Here is a 19,103-nt window from a genome sequence, read left to right as displayed (position 1 = left end):
CCAGGGGTGCAATCCATGCTCAATGTGGGTGAGGCCCTGGTCCACTCCTCAGAGGGAAAAAGAATTAAGCTATCTTAGATCTATTATTTTCTTGTTTTTGTAGTATTAGGTGTACAATCCCAGCCTTGAACATGCTGCATAAATGTTCTACACTGAGCTACATCCTAGCGCCCACTTTGTTCTCTTGTGCCTTTAGCTTTTCCTAAGGTGATGGAGTTTTCCTAAGCATAATGGCTAAGGGCTTTATAATATTCTGTAACAGACATATACCATAATATATTTACTTCCCCACTATAAGCAATTCTTATCATTTCTAATTTTTAAAATAATTATAAATAAAAGCATAATAAATCTGTATTTACATCTTTATGGGCATCTATGACTATTCTTTGGTATAAATATCTGAGAGTGAAGAATAATTCTGTGTTAGAGGATACACTCAGTTTTACAATATCTGCATATACTTCTAAACTTCTTTCCTGAAGCTGGGGCTCATCTGCTTTGAGTAGGATTCTCATTCTGACCACATCATCACCATCACCATCACCATTACCCACCACCACAATTATCATCATCACCATCATCATCACCATCATCGCCACCACCACAGTATCATCATCATCATCATCATCATCATCATCAACAACAACAACAACAAAAATCTTCCCACATGGTAAGTAAAGAAATGGTATCCCGTTCTTCCATTTGCACTGTTTTGATGCCCAGTGTTTAGTTAAACATTTAATTTAAAACACAATGTCAAGACACATCCCAAGAATGGAGTCCTGTGAGAATTCTGAGTGCTTGTGAGAAAACAAGTTTTGATACCTCAGTTTCTTCAAACACAGGATTATTCTTGGAATATGCCTTTGTGCTCCTACCAAGTGTAGCAGATAGAAGTGAGTTTACTTTAGATTATTCACTGCCACTGGCCATTGTTGCTTTTCATATACTTCTATGGAATGCATGGTTTTGCAACACGGGTCTTGTCCTTGTGACTGACACTTTACTCAGATGACTTTCTTTAACCCTCAGAGTATAAATCGTCTGATACAATGAGGAAAGCTGGCTACTGCATGAGACTTGGGTTTGCCTATTACTTAGGCCCTGTTATGCCAGGGTCACACTGCATAGTAAACATCATATCGTATTTTTGAGTACTTGTCACTACTTTAAATGTCTGTGATTTATTTTATTCGTCTGTTTTTCTGTGTAGCAGTTAAATCCTCAGAAATTTCAACTGAGCTAACCCTCCATCTCCTGCTGGTGATTTTGATTTGTTTCACTGGGTTTTCAATACAGAGCTTCTCTGTGTAGCCCTGCTGCTCGGTGTTTTGAGACAGTATCTCTACACAGCCCTGGCTATCCTGGAATTCTCTGTGTAGATGAGGCTGGCCTTGAACTCAGTGATGAGAGTGTGTACTACCACACCCAGCCTGGTGGAGATTTAAAAGAAGACACATGCAGTTTACTGCACTTGGGGATCGTGAGTCACAGGGGAGGATCAGGGCTTGTGCTACAGAGCAGACATTAACACCTCTGGAGAGGCAGGATTCATGCTTCTCTTTCCTTGGGGACAAGTGAGGAATGAAAAGAATGGCAGGATTCAGGTGCGCACATCTTCAGGACCCCTTTACCAGCTGGGACACAGCACTGCCTCCCACTTAGGAGCTCAGCTGCACTTCCAGCAGGAGCAGCCTCTCCTGCCTATGCTCTTCATAGTAACTGTCCCTCTGCTTGGGGTCCCTTCCATACCACATCTGCAAAGGCTGACTGATTGGAACTGCCGTGATACAGAGAGGTTGGAATGTTGCAGGTCCAGAGCTTAACTTATACTTCCTCTTGGGCTAGCTTTAGCCCTCTAAATAGCCACTCCTCGCCCCATCTCTGTGCCAAACCTAACATACTGTGATTAACAGACAAAAGCCTTTTGGAAATGATGACATCCACTAAGCCAAGAATGTTATCAGATAGCATCTGAATCCCTTAGGAGTGATCCCCCATCTTGCTCTAACTGCCTCCCTCATGTTTCCTTCACTGTGTTTTTAAAATATTTTAAGACTCTTTGTTTTGTTACTATGAAGCTCCACAAAACTGCTCCTCCTGGAACAAGGAACCTGGAGTAACCTAGCTCTGTGTTGCCTGGGCTATGATCACTCAAACTCAGTTCTAGACTAAACTATCTCTTACGCCCTTTGAAATGAGAGCTGTAGTGTTTTGTTTTTCTATCAACAACATGAATGGTGGCCTAACTGTAGCCTAAAGCTAGTTTCTTTACTTTCATACTTCATCCTCATTTAATTGTCTCTCAGGTCAGTTTTAGAAGTAACCCCATTATACACCACCTTCCCCAGAACTACCATGAATCAAAACCATCAGAAGTTGCCACTGCTGCTGCTGCTGGCCTCAGGCTGATGCAATACTATCTGACAGCAGCATTCAGATCCCCGCCTACCGGTGTGGGTTCTGAACTCAGGGTCTTGCACATAAGCACATAACCCTAAGGACACAGAATCCAGTTTTTAACTACTGCTCCTCTCTCAGCCTTGACACAGCTCACAGTAGTAGTATGTTCAATCTCACTCCTCTCTGGTCTCAGTACCTATGAAATAGGCTGTAAACTTTGACTGAGCTTTGGTAAAAATGGGAAGCTAAAATGTGAGGCACAATGACTGTGGTGGAAGGTTCTGGGAGGAAACCATCTTGGTGATGTAGTTTTCTTACTCAATCACTTTTTCCAAGGAGGCTTAAATTATCCCACTAAAGATATGGGAGGAAGGCTGCAGATCACCATGGTGACGACTGTATGAGCCCATGGAAGATGTTTGAGTCCCCTGATGGGATTAGTCCCTGACACAAGGGAGCTGAGAATGGTCTTACTCCTTTCTATTGTGCAAGGACACTGCCAAAGGTGTCACCTATTTAACAGGAACAGGCCTTTCTCATCACAGATCTGCCTTGATCTCTTACTTCCCAACCCGTAACTGTGAAAAGTAACTTCCTACTGTCTGTAAACCATCAGATCTGTGGTAATTTGTAGCAACCTGGAAGGGCTAAGACAGCTACTCAGGCAATTCAGATATGTGGGTAGCATGGAGAACCCCAGCCTAAAGTGTACTCTTGACAGTAATGCACCTCAAGATGTCAAGAGTCTGCATCCTGAAAAAGAAGCAGAGTATACAAGAATGACAGGAATACTAATGGCTGCAAGAAAAGACTATCACTTTCCCATGTAATCTAGCGGAAGCTAGCATTCAAGTCTGCAGAAGGGGTTGTGGAGTTTGTGAGTGACCTGATTACAGATGAAGCAGTGTAAACAGCATTTGCTTAGCAACTGTTTCCACACGTTGTGGGGCAGGAGAGAATAGCTTCCAAAGTCAAGTAGTCTTAGCGAACTTCACACTTGCTAACTTTGCCTTGACCTGGACCAAATTGCCAGAGTCCACCAGAGTCCAGGACATGGCAGAGCCCTAAGAACACACCCAAGGTGCATGTGAGACAACTCTGCCTTGTGCTGCTTAGGAGGTGACTAACAGAGGGCTCTGCAGAGATTTTGCGTGAATTCCACACAATCCAGGTCAAGGTCCCTTGGCGAAGGAAGGCAGAAGGAAAGAAAAACTGTCCTCAGCCCAGCTGGCTGCAACACTTGTAGCCATGAACCTCACAAATATAGAGCACTCCACAAAGGCATATTGTGGGCACCACAAAGACCTGATGCTTAATGCTACTTACTAGCTGTCAGGCAGGGACCCTGAGCCAGAGAACTGGTGTTTAAAGGCTTCCCTTCCCCACTGTCCATTTCAATCCAACACCTGGCTATATAGAAAGACAGCAAGGTAGAAAGTTGTTTGAAGTAAAAACCCATATGGTCTTCAAAGAGATTATGAATCATCTGAACTTTCAACAGTTGGTTTTGTCTTAATTCTGTGAGCATAAGTACAGAGAACTCCAGAGATCAATGTGAATTATTCTCTGGTCTAGCTAGAGAATAATTTGTGAAAGGTAGACACATGTGTGACTTATAATTCTAAACTTGCAACATTTAACATGAGCGAAAAATAGTCCTCAGACACATAAGTTGTGGGTTTCATCAGACAAAGAATTTTGAAAACTTAATTGAAGACATTTGCAAAACAAGTTTTCGTTAGCAGGAAATATTTTTCTCTTAACTGACTGGATATATATTGTGGATCTCCTCCCTGCCATCTAATTATAACACCACGCCACAAAGGGTCAGTTTCTTCTGAAAACTATAATTGTCTTTGAACTTGTCTTGTCTGTCCCTGGATCCACTTCTTCAATAGAGAAATTACAGCATCCAGCCGGAGACGACCGCGCTGGGCTCAGCCCCAGTGGAGGTTGACTGCTTTTTCTGGCTGTTTTCTTCCAGTTTCTACTACCATATTTTCTTGATACCAACCCCTGCCCCTTACACGGTCAGCATTCTCTTGCTTCTTTTGCCTTTCCATTTCCTCAGCAGCATGGCTGACAAGTGGAGGGACCCTGTCATGGAAATGGTTTCCATTTGTGGGACAGTTTATCCCTTAGACTAGGGCTTACTGAGGGTAAACAGAAATGCTAAAAGAATAAAAGCGGGCTAGAAGCAAGCATGTCCCCTGGGATCCTTTGTTATTTGCCATGAATATGACTGTATTTTAAGTTTTGTAACATAAAAGGAGAAATAAAAAAACCAAGATAAAGGTAATACTACTCTTGGATAAACTCTGATTTTAAACTACTGTATAGTTAATACAGCCAAGAGAATCTCAGCCCTGCTTCTCAGCTAACTGGGACTTAGCTATGCCATGGTTTCCTAGCTTCTTTGTTTCTTGGTCCTGGCTACTTTCAAAAGCTCAAGAATGGGAAGGTGCTATAACGTCAGAATCTCCTGAAGTTTTAGCAAAAAGGGGAAAAAGAGCTGAGGATAAAAATTTAAAAGGCATATCCATTTAGCATTAACTATGGGAAAATAAAGCTTCTCTATGTGTTCCTGGCTGGCCTGGAACTCAGAGATCAGGCTTCCTCTATCTCTACAATGTTGAGATTTGAGGCATGTGCCACATCTGGCCCACAAACAAATGATTCCTGGGCAGGATACAAAAAGTACTTAACCATTAGAGAAAAGATGCATCGATCTGGTTTAGTACAAATTAAGTGCCCTGGGCCCGCAAGAGATTGCTAAGCAGGTAAAAGCACTGGCTTTGATTCCTGAAGCCCATACAGAAGGGGAGAGAATCAACTCTACAGAGTTGTCCTCTGACCTCCACAGGTGGCATGCATGTGTCTACATACATGCATCCAAACATACACAAATTGAAAAAAATAAATACAATTCTTTTTTATTAAGAGGTTTTTTTTTTTTTTTGGAGTGAAATTTCAAGCCACAGGAAATTTGTGATACATCTATCTAACAAAGAACTTATATAAAACCTATAAAAAACTTTAAAACTTAAAATTTAAGTTTTATTTTATCAAAATATGACTGCATGTTTGGCTGCATGTTTGAATGTGCATCAGCAGGTGTCAGATGTCCTGGAAGAGACGTTGATAGCGACGAATGCTTTAAACACGGAGCCATCTCTCTAGCCCATGGAGAGGATTTTTAAAAAACAATAAAGGAGAAAAGGTGGAAGTGATTTTAAAAATGGGCAGGAGATTGGCAAGCAGCTCAGTGGTAGAGAGTGGGCTTTACATGTAATAGGCTCTATGCTCCACCCTCAGGGCCAAAGAAATACAAAGTAAGGACGAAAGGCCTGATTAGATGCCTCTACAGAGAGATCGGAATGCTGGTGAGAACATACAGAGGCAGACCCCAGGAACTGATGGGGGGATGGATGGCCCATGGCGGCCTGGAGAGCTGCTTGGCACCATCTATCAGATTTCACTATGAGCATGCAGTAAGGCCCAGGGGTTCCATCCTAAGTTCAGATCCAGCAGGGACAAGAAAGTCAATAGCATAGGTAACTAATGACGACATGTAATGTTACTAAGTAGTAAGGAAAATAAGTTACAGCAGTGAAGGACGGGTCTTACTCACTTAATACTGTGTGAAATGCCAGATGAAAACATTATATGGCCTTCTGTTCCTCTTACCTAAAATCTGAGAAAAGGGACCACCACTCAAGCACTTTCCCAGAAAACCCGCAAGGAGAAGAAATGAGGCAGACAGGTATATTGGGGAGTGGCAATGGGCTCTGGCCGGAAAGTTACGACAGACTGGTGGGAACTGGACATGCTATTTCTGGATGGGGCTTTGACTGGGTTTTCATTTCATAATGATTAATGAGACTCTAATTCATGCACTTTTATCTTTGTGTATGTTATTTCATAATAAAAGGTTCAACCTATATCAGGTATCACTTCCTTGTCTGCTCTTCTCAGAAAGTAAACACCATCATAGACAAACAAAATTAAACTAAATGAAAACACTTAAAGCTAAAAAAAATGTTGGGAAATCTTTGGAAGTCTTTTTGCAAATTAGGAAGAGTCTCCCTCTTTGGGAAGAAGCTTTAGCAAAGCTCTGTCCAGGGAGGAATGAGGTAAAAGGGTTCTTTCCTATACCACATGTGATTACTTACAGACATAGTTTGTGGGATGGATTGCAGACTGGCCTTCTGGCCTTCTGTCCCCACACCCTGCCTCTCATCACCTACCTGGAGGTCTTTGCATAGTACAATACACAAATATCATACCCTCCATGGAAGTCACAGCCGAGAGAACAGAGATGATATTATATGCAAACTGGGCTACCATGCACATGCACGCACAGGACATGTCCTGGCACAGGACCACAAATGCCTAATTGGCAGCACTGCTTCTTACCGCATAACCTTCTGTCTTCTTCTGACACCATTTCAGGAGTGCATTACGCTTAGAGCCACCATACTCCCGGGCCAGGGCTGCCAGCGGATCTCTTCTTTCAACACTGACGATAAAGAACACACAGTTAAGGAGGATGCTGGTGGAGTGTTTGGTTTTTTTAGTTTTTTGTTTTGTTTTGTTTCTTTTAATACAAGGTCTCATATGCCCCAGGCTGGCCTTGAACTAACTCCCTCTACAGGCAAGGATGACTCTGAACTCCTGATCTCCCTAACTCTATATCCCAAGTGCAGAGATTACAGGTACGCACTACCACGTCTGGAAAGATGCTGACTTTTAAAACCCACAAGTATATAAGAAACTACTAGATAAGAAGAAGCCAAAGTATAGATTTATGGAAATAGTACTCTAGAGAAACAGCCAAATTAGTCACATTAAAATACACTATGTCTCATGTTATAAAAGAGAACTAAACTGTACTTGACAACAATAGATATGGGATTTTTTTTTTTAATCTACCAAATGGCTGGAGAGGAGAGGGGGTTCAGCAGTTAAGAGACTGAATTGCTCTTGAAAGGGACACAGGTTTTGTTCCAGCACTACATGGCATTTTACTCATCTTGCTCTTTGTTCGGTGAAATACAACATCATTTGAGTATAATATGCCTACACATGGCTACACTTTACATGTAAAAGGTAAAGGAAAAGGCATAGCAAAACCTCAGCCTAGCTGTTACAGGAGCTGCTGGGAGTAGAGAGGAAGGGAAAATTAGTAAGATAAAATAAAATGACTCAGAGTCTTGGCTCAGTTTATGGACCATGGATTCCAGGTATAGAATGAGGCAAAGTTGAAATGACATCCTAAGGCGAGTGTTTAGGGGCCCACCGTTGGTCTCTCTCTTTTTTTTTTTTTTTTTTGGTTCTTTTTTTCGGAGCTGAGGACCGAACCCAGGGCCTTGCGCTTCCTAGGTAAGCGCTCTACCACTGAGCTAAATCCCCAGCCCCGTTGGTCTCTCTTAATGACATTAATTTTTGTGCTAGTCAAAATTATTCAAATGTTAAGAAGAGATTCAAGATCACACAGTGCCTTCTAGTAGTTTTGTAGTGTACTCTATTTCATAACTGGGAAAGACTCATTGAAGGGCAAAAAACTACAATGGGATAGGCATCACCAATCCAATGCTAAGGTACATAGATATAATTGAGACACTGACCCAAGAATGCTCAAGGTAGCAAGGTGGCATTCTTATAATAATAAATAGAAAACCAACTACATGCCAACAAGCACATAAGTAAGTTGAGGTCTAGTCACACTCATGGATTATCCCATAGTAAGAAAACTTACAGCAATTATGTAGTGTTACAAACTCCCAGCTTACCACAGGTCCAAAGCAACAGGGCCCAGAGATCATAGGCTGCAACCTTCCAACCATGAGGCAAAGCAAACCTTCTCTTTGAATAGGTTAGTCATCTTAGTTAAATGATGGGAAGCTGACTAATAAAAGACTCCCCCTGCCCGTCCTTTCTTCCCCTTCCTGGCATGGAGACAGACTTTGTTCTCCCCTGTATCTGACTAGGCCCAGGAAAAGATGAACACAGCTATCTTCAGCCTTCATTTACCAGCCAGATCAACAGAGGAAGAAACCCTGGGTCAGACACTCCAACCAGAGCAAGTGCTCAAAGGGTATTTTACCACCCTCCCAAAGCTCACCCAACTCCCTGACCCCGCCAGAAAGAGTCTGTTTAAGTTTTAACTAGTCGACCTTTTCTTTCAATCTCACACTTTGTACATGGTTCCCATGTTTCTGCACATTAACAACATTTTGTATATTTTTCTTGTTAATCTACTCCCAGCTTACTTTACAAGCTAAAATTATAAAGCCTTTAGAGGAAAACAACAAAAAAGTTTTATATGTGTGCATAGAGAGAAAATGTTTGCATGAAGACACATGTATACATAGCACGTATATGAAGAGTAGAGGTTGGTGTCAACTGTTCTCCATCTTATCCTTTGAGACAGGGTCCTTTACTGAACTCGGTGAGCTCTGTTGTGCCACACCCGCCTGCTCTCCACACTAGGGTTATAGACAAGACAAGGGGTGGAGATCCAAACTCAGGTCCTCATGCTCACACAGAAGATACTTTACCAGCAAAGCCAACTCTCTGGACCCTTAATAAAATATGTTTTTCAATAATTTTAACCAAGGAATGTAAACTAATGTAGAGGTTTTAAGGAAAATACTTGAAATATGCACTATAAACTTTCTTGTACAATTTGATGGCTGCCTTTCTGTGTATATGGACAATTTATAAAATTAAGCCCTATGGCAACACCTGGAATTATGTCATTCTTTATTATTAAACAATTAAAGGAAATGGTTTCTGGATAACTGGGAGGCTAACAAATTTACCATTAAAAATAGTTCAGTAAGTGGCTGGGAGATGGCTCAGTGAGTCAGAGCACCCGCTGTGAACGCAGAGGACTTGAGTTCAAAACCCCCACACCACCACGAAAGGCAGATATGGTTGATGCTGCCTGTGATGCCAGTGTAGGGAATGGAGACAGATGGCTTCTAGGGCTTACTAGCCACTCAGCCAGACTAGCCAAAGCAGCAAGCTGCAAGTTCAATAAGAAATTCTGTCTCAAAAAATAAGGTGGAGAGCAAGAGAAGAACATCCTATGTCACACAAATAATAATAATTAATAATAAAAAATAACAAGATATTTAATAATAGAGGTTGAAATTTTACTCTATTTTGAGACAGGGACTCATTATGTGTACCCAAGACTGGCCTTGAACTCCTTATCTTCCTACCTCAGCTTCTTAAGTGTCAGAATTGTAGGTGTAATTGACTATGCGTAGCTACAGGTCAATTCCTAATACAAAAGTTCCAGGGTTGGCAAGGTGGTCCATCGCTGGCTGCCAAGTCCAGTGAGCTGAATTTAAATATTGTTGATACTTATGTGGTGGAAGCTGTCCTCTGACTTTCATATGCACATTGTGGCACATGCTCCCACAAAGATAAATGTAATTTTAAAAAATCTACTCTTAATAACAGGAATGTAAAAAAGAATTTAAAATTGCTGACCTTTTATGAAGAAATGCATACTAGTTTGAGTTTATGGCATTGATTTGAGAGTAGCACTAATTCTGGTCCTTCTAATCTGTTTCTATTAGTTAATCCACAGATAGCAGGATGATATATATTTAGGATTTTATAAACCTACTGAAACATCTGACTTTACCTATTTGGAATCAAATATCAGTTATATTATTCCAAAGATACAGGATCTGAATGTATTCAGACTCATAAACCTTCCCATAAGACACACAGGGATGATCACAGTGTGATCCCTTATAAAGCTCTTATCCCTGAAGTAGACAGTTTTGTAGACTCATCTGAGTGAATTGTTACATGGAACATTAGGCAAGGCACTGGGAAAGATACTCATATATAGAATGAAATTACACATCCAAATGAGTGGAAGACACTAAGTGGGATTTGAACTTAGATCTTCTTTCATGGGAGGTGGTCTTACCTACTGAACCATCTCATATTTACTATTTTTGATGGTAGATTCATTAGTCTTCCATTTATTATCCTCGAGTCAAGGGCGGATGGAGCTAACTTCAGACCCAGAAAAGCAGGATGCAGAGAGATAAGTGCTCCAGGGGCTCCTGAGAGGGCTGCAGTAGAACACCAGGGGCTTCATTCAGAAGACTAACAACATGGAAAAGAAGGGAAGGCTCCGGGGAGAAGGGAAACAGATGAAATAAGGTTGCTGGATGTTGACCAGGGGCATCGGCAGGGAGGAGGTAGCAGAAACTTGGGTATAAAGATGGGTTTTTGGCAACCGCCTTGCCAGCCTCACTGTTCATTCCCTCCTCTGCTGCATACTCCTAAAACCCCTTTAAACACTGATCTTAAAATGTCTCTCTAATCCTCTTTCTATGCCACTGTGTTCTCAATAATCTTGCTTAAATAGTAGGTCTGCTCTTAATCACTACTCAAAAACAAAAACACAATCCCACAGTCTTAGTGGTTCCCCACTGCTTTACCAAAATAAGTATGAAGCTCTTTTTTGGTAATGCAGACTGTTTGCAACAGAGTCCATCCTGCCTTTCCAGCTGTAAGTACCCAGCTGTCTACCTGGATTGGCTGGGAGCTGCTGTATGTTTGACAGGGCCTTGTAGAGGCTGCGAGCTGAGTTCCACCCACCATTCACAGCTGCTGGCAGAGATCCCATTCTTCTTTAGACTCCCTGACCCAACCAACAACCTCTCAAGTACTTTTGTTTAAACAAAAGATTGGTTGATTGATTTTATGGGTATATGTGTGTGCCTGAATGTATGCATGTATGTGTACCAAAGAAGTGCATGTGCTCCTGGAGGTCAGAAGAGGGTGGTGAATCCCCTGGAAATAAAGTTTCAGGCACTTGAGAGCCATCCGATAGGAGTGCTAGGAACTGAACCTGGGTCCAGCAACAAGTGCTTTTAACCAGAAGCCAACTCTCCAAACCACTTTGCTTAAACTTTAACTTTTAAAAACTTTATCGAGATGGAGAGATGGCTCAGTGGTTAAGAGCACTGACTGCTCTTCCAGAGGTCCTGAGTTCAAATCCCAGCAACCACATGGTGGCTCACAACCAACCGTAATGAGATCTGTTGCTTTCTTTGGTGTATCTGAAAACAGCTACATTGTATATAATAAATAAATCTTCTTTTGTTTTTTTTTGTTTTTTGTTTTTTTTTTCTTTTGTTTTTTTTTTTTTAGGAGCTGGGGACTGAACCCAGGGCCTTGTGCTTGCTAGGCAAGCGCTCTACCACTGAGCCAAATCCCCAACCCCATAAATAAATCTTTAAAAAAAAAACAACTTTATCTTTATTGGGGTGTGTGTGTGTGTGTGTGTGTGTGTGTGTGTGTGTGTGTGTGTGTGTAGCATACGTGTGCCAATACAAGTGTGTGGAGGTCAGAGGACAACCTTGTGGAGTTGGTTCTCTCTTGTATGTGGGTTCTGGTGACTGAATTTAGGTCATCAGGCTTGTATGACAAGAACCTTTATTCACTGATACATCTCAGGGCTCCTGCCTCAGAAAGGCAGTCTTTCATTTGATTTTGCCCCAAACCACCATGTAGTGTCTTCTTATTAGACTTGTGAAGGTATGTTCTACATCTTAATTGCTGTCATTCAGAAGTAAGCTGACTGTGGATGAGACAGGAGGAGGAGATCAGTGTTCATCTCTTTTCTCATACATTCAGTACCTGAGCTTGCTTGGCTTCAGACCCCCAGTGGATGCACTCAGCAGTCTGGTGTTCCCAAAGCCCAGGGATGGGGGTCTGCTCAGGGACTCCAGTGAGGGACTCTTTCGGAGGTAAGGGTCTGACTTCCGGTCCTCGGTCCTTCCCTTCAGAAGATCTGTGTGAATAATAACATTGTCACCTACTACTAAAGCAGATAAATCTGGTTCTCGACTTTATTCTCAAGTACAAAGACATATCAACATAAGTATGTGCAAATACTCATACATATACACATGTACATTTTTTTCTTTCTGGAATAATAAAAACGAAATAGGGACATGGTATCTTCTATCACCCGGCAGGACTACCTACATTCTCTGCAAAATCTTGGGTCAGTGTGGATAGCTCAGTTGTTCAGAGTGCTTACTGATCAATCGTGAGGACCTGAGTTCAGATCTCAGCAAGCTGTGCATATCTGACACCCCAATTCCAACAGGAATGAAAACAGAGAACTTCTGGTCCTTGCTAGCACACAGCTTAGCCAAGAAAATGAGAACCTCAGAATGAGGGGGAGATGTTTCTTCAAAAAGGATTGGGTAGGAAATGAGAGGAACACTCTTTTTTGACCTCCTCTTATGTTCACAGATGTACACATCCAAACTCACATTCACATACATACATACATACATACATACATACATACATACATACATGAGTATATCTTTAAAAAAGGATTTATTTGAGCTGCAGAAATGGCCCAGTGTTATAAGCACTGGCTGGGTTCAATTCCTTGCAACCAGCTGATGGCTCACAACCATCTGGAACTCCAGTCCTAGGGGTTCCAACATACTCTTTTGGTCTCCACAGGCACCAGGCACATCAGTGGCTCACAAACAACATGCAGGCAAAACACCCAGATATGTAAGAGAAAAAGAAAAAGAAAGAAAAAGCCTAGTGCCAAAGCAGCCTTTTGTTCAAAAATGATTATTAATTTTCAGACAGTTATCAAAGTATTAAGTAAAGTATGGGCCTTCTAAGAACCTTGTGCAATTACCCCGTTAGGACATCTGCTCCTCTAGCCCAGTCTCTACCCAGTGTGTTTGCTTTATGCTGTAAGTATCACAGAGAAAAAGCTGGTAGGAAAATGTTTCATGTGACTGTCAGGTAGCATCTGACAAAAAGCTGGAATGCAAGAACAATAGCGCACATAAGAAAAAAGGAGTTTCAATCACAGACTTGTAATTCACTAAAAACTTAGCAAAAACCTTTTAAAAGCCTCCTTTCTGCTCCTTTCATTTTAGCATTAGTGAAAACAGGTACTAGAATGAGTTGAACTCTCCAGATTTCTCAAAGGATCATAAAAGCAAAAACAGGCAAAAAGTATTTAAGATTGGCTTATATAGAGTGGAAGCTGGAGCTGTGAGGCTCAGGTGATTAGTTGAACATCACAGGACAGCTGGGGCCACCTTCTGTCACCCACAGTGGCAGAAGAAAACAGTACCTCTTCAGCTAATAGCCATCAATTATGGGCATGATGTTGGGGGTGAGGCCAATTAGGTCTAAATAGCTGAGAAAAACAGTTCTACATCACTGAAGAGAACAACAAAAACAGGACATTAATCTGCAATTGGGATGACCTCAGTGTTGACAAGCAGTTGCTGGAAATGGCTGAAAGCAAACAGTTTTCACTATGCAGTCCTTTATTATAGTAAACAGAACCATCTCCCGGAGACAGGTGCCTAGGAGGGAAGAAAGGGGGAGCAGTCAAATGAGCTCCACAGCGATAATTGTAGTCTCAACTTTATTATTTATCTTGTCAATCAAAAGAATGGTTCTTTAGATAATTAGAAAATTTGGAAGTTGGTAGAACACCCTGAGAAAGACATAAAAATATGATCACCTACAGAGTACAGTAAAATAGTAAATTTTATGTTGTATAGCTTTTGCCACAAAATTAAATAATTCACCTAGCAGTGTACGAGCAAATAAGTTACTCCCTATTTCACACTGCACAATGGGTGTGTGCTATATTACACAATGATGCATAGACTTAAGCCAGACAGGTTTCCAGTCTTCTGTTTTGGCCTCCACCCTCCATTTCTGGGAAAGAGGTGCTCAGACTTGAATGCTTTTAGGTTGTAGCCATACTCATTTGCCAAGCCCTGGGTACCTAAGGATGTATTAAACCAACTCCGCCTATACTCTGTAAATGGAACAGCAAAGGCTGGATGGCAATGCATCTCCTTACATCACCATGTATGGAATCTTTAAAGATGGTTGAAAAGGCCTACTGCTCTCACACACAAAAGCCTTTCAAAACCTCTCTGTGGGACTAGAGAGATACCTTAGGTTAACAGCACTGGCTGAGTTTAGTTATCAGCACTTACATAGTGGCTTACAGCTGTTTATACCAGTTCTCTGGGGTCTGACACCCTCTTTTGGCCTCCCTGAGCACTGCATACATGTGGTGCCCACATAGATACTAAGGCACACACACACATGATTAGTAACGATAATAATAACAACAATAACAACATTAAGCTCAGGGGATACAACTTATCAGTGGGTGAAGGTGCCTGCTGCATACTAGAAACCATGTGACAGTAGCAAGAGAGAACCAACTCTACAGTGTTGACTTCTGACCTCTACGTACATACGGTAGTGCATGCGTATTTATACATACATTACACACATGTACAATGATAATAAACAAAGTCAACAACCCCACCCTTGTTGTCCTTCATGGTGTACCTGGTTGGTCATCCAAAATTACTGATGGAGATATAAAAATAGTATTATTAACATTCCTTTTGTACCTCCTGATACAGAGGCCATTCTACAACCTGTGAATCAAGGAGTGATTCTGACTTTCAATGTTTATTATACAAACATTTCAAAAGCTATAGCTGCCACAAATAATGATTGTTCCCATGAATCTGAGCAACATAAACGGACTGCTTTCTGTAAAGAAGCAGGACTTGAGCTGACACTAGGAACACAGTGATCCATGGGAGGGGGCAAAAACGTCAATATCAATGGGAGTTTGGAAGCAGTTGATGCCAGCCCTCAGTGGTGACTTTGAGGGGTCCCAGACATCAGTGGTGGGGATCACTGTAGGCGCAGAGATGGCAAAGGCACTAGACAGGCAAAGGAGCCCCAGAGGAAGACTGAACTGCTGCCATCTCAGGAGAAAACATTAGTGGGTAGTAAGTTGTTTCTTACGGAGGAACAAAGAAAGTCATTTCTTGAGGAAGAGTCTCTGCCTGGGGAAGGTGCTGTGAACACTGGGAGTGATAACAAAGGATTCAGAGTATGACATAAACATGGAGAAGCCATGCAAGAGAAGTGACTCTAATTTTGAAAGGAATGCTATGTGGGACAAAGTGCTTGGGAAAGTCAAGGTGAGGTGACATAGTAAATGCCACTGGTGTCTTATTTTAAGAATTGCCACCATTGTCCCAGCTTCAGCAAGCACTACCTGACCTAATTCAGTAGCTATCAACATCAAGGCAAGACCCTGTCTGAAAAAAGACGCTAAGTTGCTGAAGACTGAGATGATTATCGGTGATAATACATCATCATTAAGCAAGTTACGTGTATTTTTAGATGTAATGCTATCGTATACTTAAATTACAACACAGAGCAAGCATAGCTTTTTGTGTCTTACCTCTTTGTGGTATTTGGTTCCAGTCCCCTGCAGAAAACTAACATCTACTAGACCAAAGGTGCTGGTGTTCTTTCTGAGCATGTTAACAGGAAGGAAAGTGACTAACAGGAAGTATTTCTATAATGCCCCTGACATACCAGGCAGCATCCTCTGTGTTTTAAATGAATTAATTCAATCTTTCAAGTGATCCTTTGAAGTAGCTTCTTTTTTTCTTAAGATGAATTTTAAGTTAAGGGTATATGTGTGACTGTGAGTTTATGCACATGAATGCAGGCGCCCCTAGAGGCCAAAAGAGGCTGTTAGATCCCCTGGAGTTACAGGTGAGTCACCGAATGTGGGTGCTGGAAAGCAAAGTCAGGTCCTCTGCAAGAACGAAAGGTAAGTGCTCTTAACCACTGTGCTTGCTGCCTTTCAGTACCAGAAACGTTTCCATCTAAAGAGAAAGCACAGCACAAGGAAGCCAAAGCTGGGGGGAGAGGCGCTGCCAGGAGACTCAAGGCCCAGCAGGGCTTTGCTTCCTCTCTTTTTATTGGCTATACCTCTGTACCGTCAGCACCGTCAGCAGTCAGCACCGTCAGCACCGTCAGCACCAGAGGCCCAGCAGGAATGAGGATGTGACTGGTGAGACCCCCCCTAATTACAACTTCCACCTCACTGTCAGGATTTGAATTTGAAAAGAATACCGTGCAACAAAAGGAAAGGGTGGTACTCAGAGGCAGCAAGACCTAGAAATGGTGCACTTAAACCTGTGGAGTTAGTGGACTAACACAAAACCAGACAAGGGCTTTTGCATAACACAGTTACTTTTTTTTTTTGAAAAGATATGTCTTGAGATTCAGTTTATTAAAGACAATACAAATCCAGTCAAGTTGGCGTCTCTTTTGCATCCACACACACTGAGACGGGCAGCAAGCAGGAGCTACTCCTTCGAGCAGGAGCTGCACATTTGACTCTAAAGGGCACAATGTGTACCCCGAGGCTATGAAATCAGCAGAATAAATACCACCAATTAGTTTTCCAAGTTCATGCAACAAAAAGTGAACACCACTAAAACAGGCCAAAAGTAGGTGTGTTTTCCGCCATTTACCAGAGAGGGGAAGGTCCGGCAGATCCAAGCGCTGAGACATCCCTTTGCTGGCTGGCCTCATGCTGCTGTAAGTTGAATGTCTCTGTCAAAACCAAAGGGCACATCAGCTTTTGACATAAGAACAGCAGAGCACAAGCACACACTTCTGTGCCTGCACACAATTCTTAAGCACAGCAGAGCACCCTAGGGAGCTTTTAAAATAACTGAGTAGTTTAAACAGTAGTAATCCCAACTGGTTTAAATGGAACAAACAATGAGAGATAATCCCAGTTCACTTCTACCACATATTTCATTCTCCCACAGGCAATTGCTATTAATCTGGTTTATGACTATATCCTTTCTGGAATATTCCATATATCCTCAGAGATATATGTAAAACTGATTTTTAAGTAAAGTGGAACAGCATGCCTGATCTCAGCACTGGGAATGCTGGATGCCCTGGATCTCTGGAGCAGGAGAATAATGGGGTGGTGGGGAGGGGTGCAGAAAGGGGGGGATTTGCTGGCCAGCCATCTAGCCAGTTGGTCAGTTCCAGGATGATTGGAAGACCCTGTCTCGAAAAATAAGAAGGAAAGCTATGAGGAAGACACTTGGCGTTGACCTCTGGCTCCACATATATATGAACAAATATGTACATCTAGACAAACATGTATACACCACACATGTACATCTCTCTCTCTCTCTCTCTCTCTCTCTCTCTCTCTCTCTCTCTCTCTCTCACACACACATACACATACATACACACACACACACACACACACACGCACACACACACACACGCACACACAAAACCACCTTTTGGTTTGTAATGATTAATGGATACATGCAAAGGTGCAAATTTCATGATATACATCACATAAACTACCCACCTTGTCTATATAAACACAAATGTTAACACACTATTATACTTATTTGGTGCCATTTGGCTTTGTTTGTTGGACACATCTTGGAGTTAATTCTATGTTGGTGGCCTGGAGCTGCACTAGATTCTGCCCGGCTATATCCGCCACCCTGACAGGGTCACATGAGAGCTGCAGCATGAGTGGCCATATGACCCAGAGGGTCTTCTGTCGCCTGCCTGTTATCAACTGCCATGTGCCTCTGGGCCACGCGGTTCTCTGCACTTTAGCTGCTTTAGCTGGAAAATGATGTGATGCTGATGGTGCTATGGAGATTTCTTGGAGGGTTTTGATTTTCAGAATAATCCATGCAGATCACAGCCCATGGAGAGCATCCCGTGGCTTAGCTACTATTGTTTCCACAGTTCATCAGATCCACCCTCTATGAACAGCAGTACTGAACTTATACTGGTGTTATGAACTGTTTATACACAAGGTGTAAGAGAATTCTTTATTTTAGGGGTCCCTTTCTACATTGACATTAAACATGAGATGTATGGTTCCCAGTGATCCTCATAAGTAAAACTGTTGATGAATATAATTTTCAAAAAATGTTTCAAAATGTTGTTTTTGAAGTCAGTATGTAAAGAATTCCTAACAATTTAGTCTTATGAGAAAACATCTAAAATTTCACCACTAAGTATGATTACTGGCAATAAATCAGATTAAAGACCTTCCCAGAGAGGGAATGAGATACGGTCCAATGGTTAAGAGCACTGGCTACTCTTCTAAAGGAACCAGATCCACTTCCTAGCACCCACGTGGCAGCTTGCCACTACCCGGAACTCTAGTTCCAGAGGATCTGATAACCTTTTCTGGCCTCCAAAGGCAGTAGGCATGCCCACAGCACAAATATATACATGCAGGCATAACATCCATTCACATAAGTTTTTTTTAAAAAATATGAGAGAGAGAGAGAGAGAGAGAGAGAGAGAGAGAGAGAGAGAGAGAGAATATAAATACACATGAATATTGGTATCCATATGTCATAATTAGAAAAACATAGCTTACATAATTGACTGTGCTGGCTAGTTTTATGTCAACTTGACATGAGCTAGAGTCATTTAGGAAGAGGGTACCTCAGCTGAGATAATGCCACCACCAGGTCAGCCTGTGGGCAAGCCTGTAGAGCAGTTTCTTGATTAATGATTGCTGTGGGAGGGTCCACCCATGGAGGGATGCCACTCCTGGGTTGGTGGTCCTGGATGGTATAAGAAAGCAAGCTGAGCAAACCATGGGGAGCAAGCCAGTAAGCTGCATTTCCCCATGGTGTCTGTAAGTTTCCTGCCTTGTCCTGAGTTTCCTCAGTTATGACTACAACCTGTAAGACAAAATAAAATAAACCTTTTCCTTCCCAAGTTACTTTAGTCAATATTACAGCAATAGA

General features: G+C 42.0%; 1 protein-coding gene across 4 annotated transcripts in view; it reads right to left on the bottom strand.

Moving 5' to 3' along the window:
* Positions 1-19,103, bottom strand: part of Specc1 (sperm antigen with calponin homology and coiled-coil domains 1) — a 273,961-nt gene that overhangs the window by 49,894 nt on the left and 204,964 nt on the right. For all 4 annotated transcript variants that reach the window (XM_063269013.1, XM_006246502.5, XM_006246503.5 and 1 more), the window contains 3 exons: positions 16,818-16,899; positions 12,085-12,238; positions 6,823-6,925 (listed from right to left, as the gene is read on the bottom strand). In XM_063269013.1, coding sequence (XP_063125083.1) covers positions 6,823-6,925; positions 12,085-12,238; positions 16,818-16,899 — 339 coding nt within the window. The remainder of the gene's footprint in view (positions 1-6,822; positions 6,926-12,084; positions 12,239-16,817; positions 16,900-19,103) is intronic.

The sequence above is a fragment of the Rattus norvegicus genome, chromosome 10 (genome assembly GCF_036323735.1).
Source record: "Rattus norvegicus strain BN/NHsdMcwi chromosome 10, GRCr8, whole genome shotgun sequence".
NCBI classification, from domain to species: Eukaryota; Metazoa; Chordata; class Mammalia; order Rodentia; family Muridae; genus Rattus; species Rattus norvegicus.
This window is presented reverse-complemented; position numbering and strand designations above follow the sequence as displayed.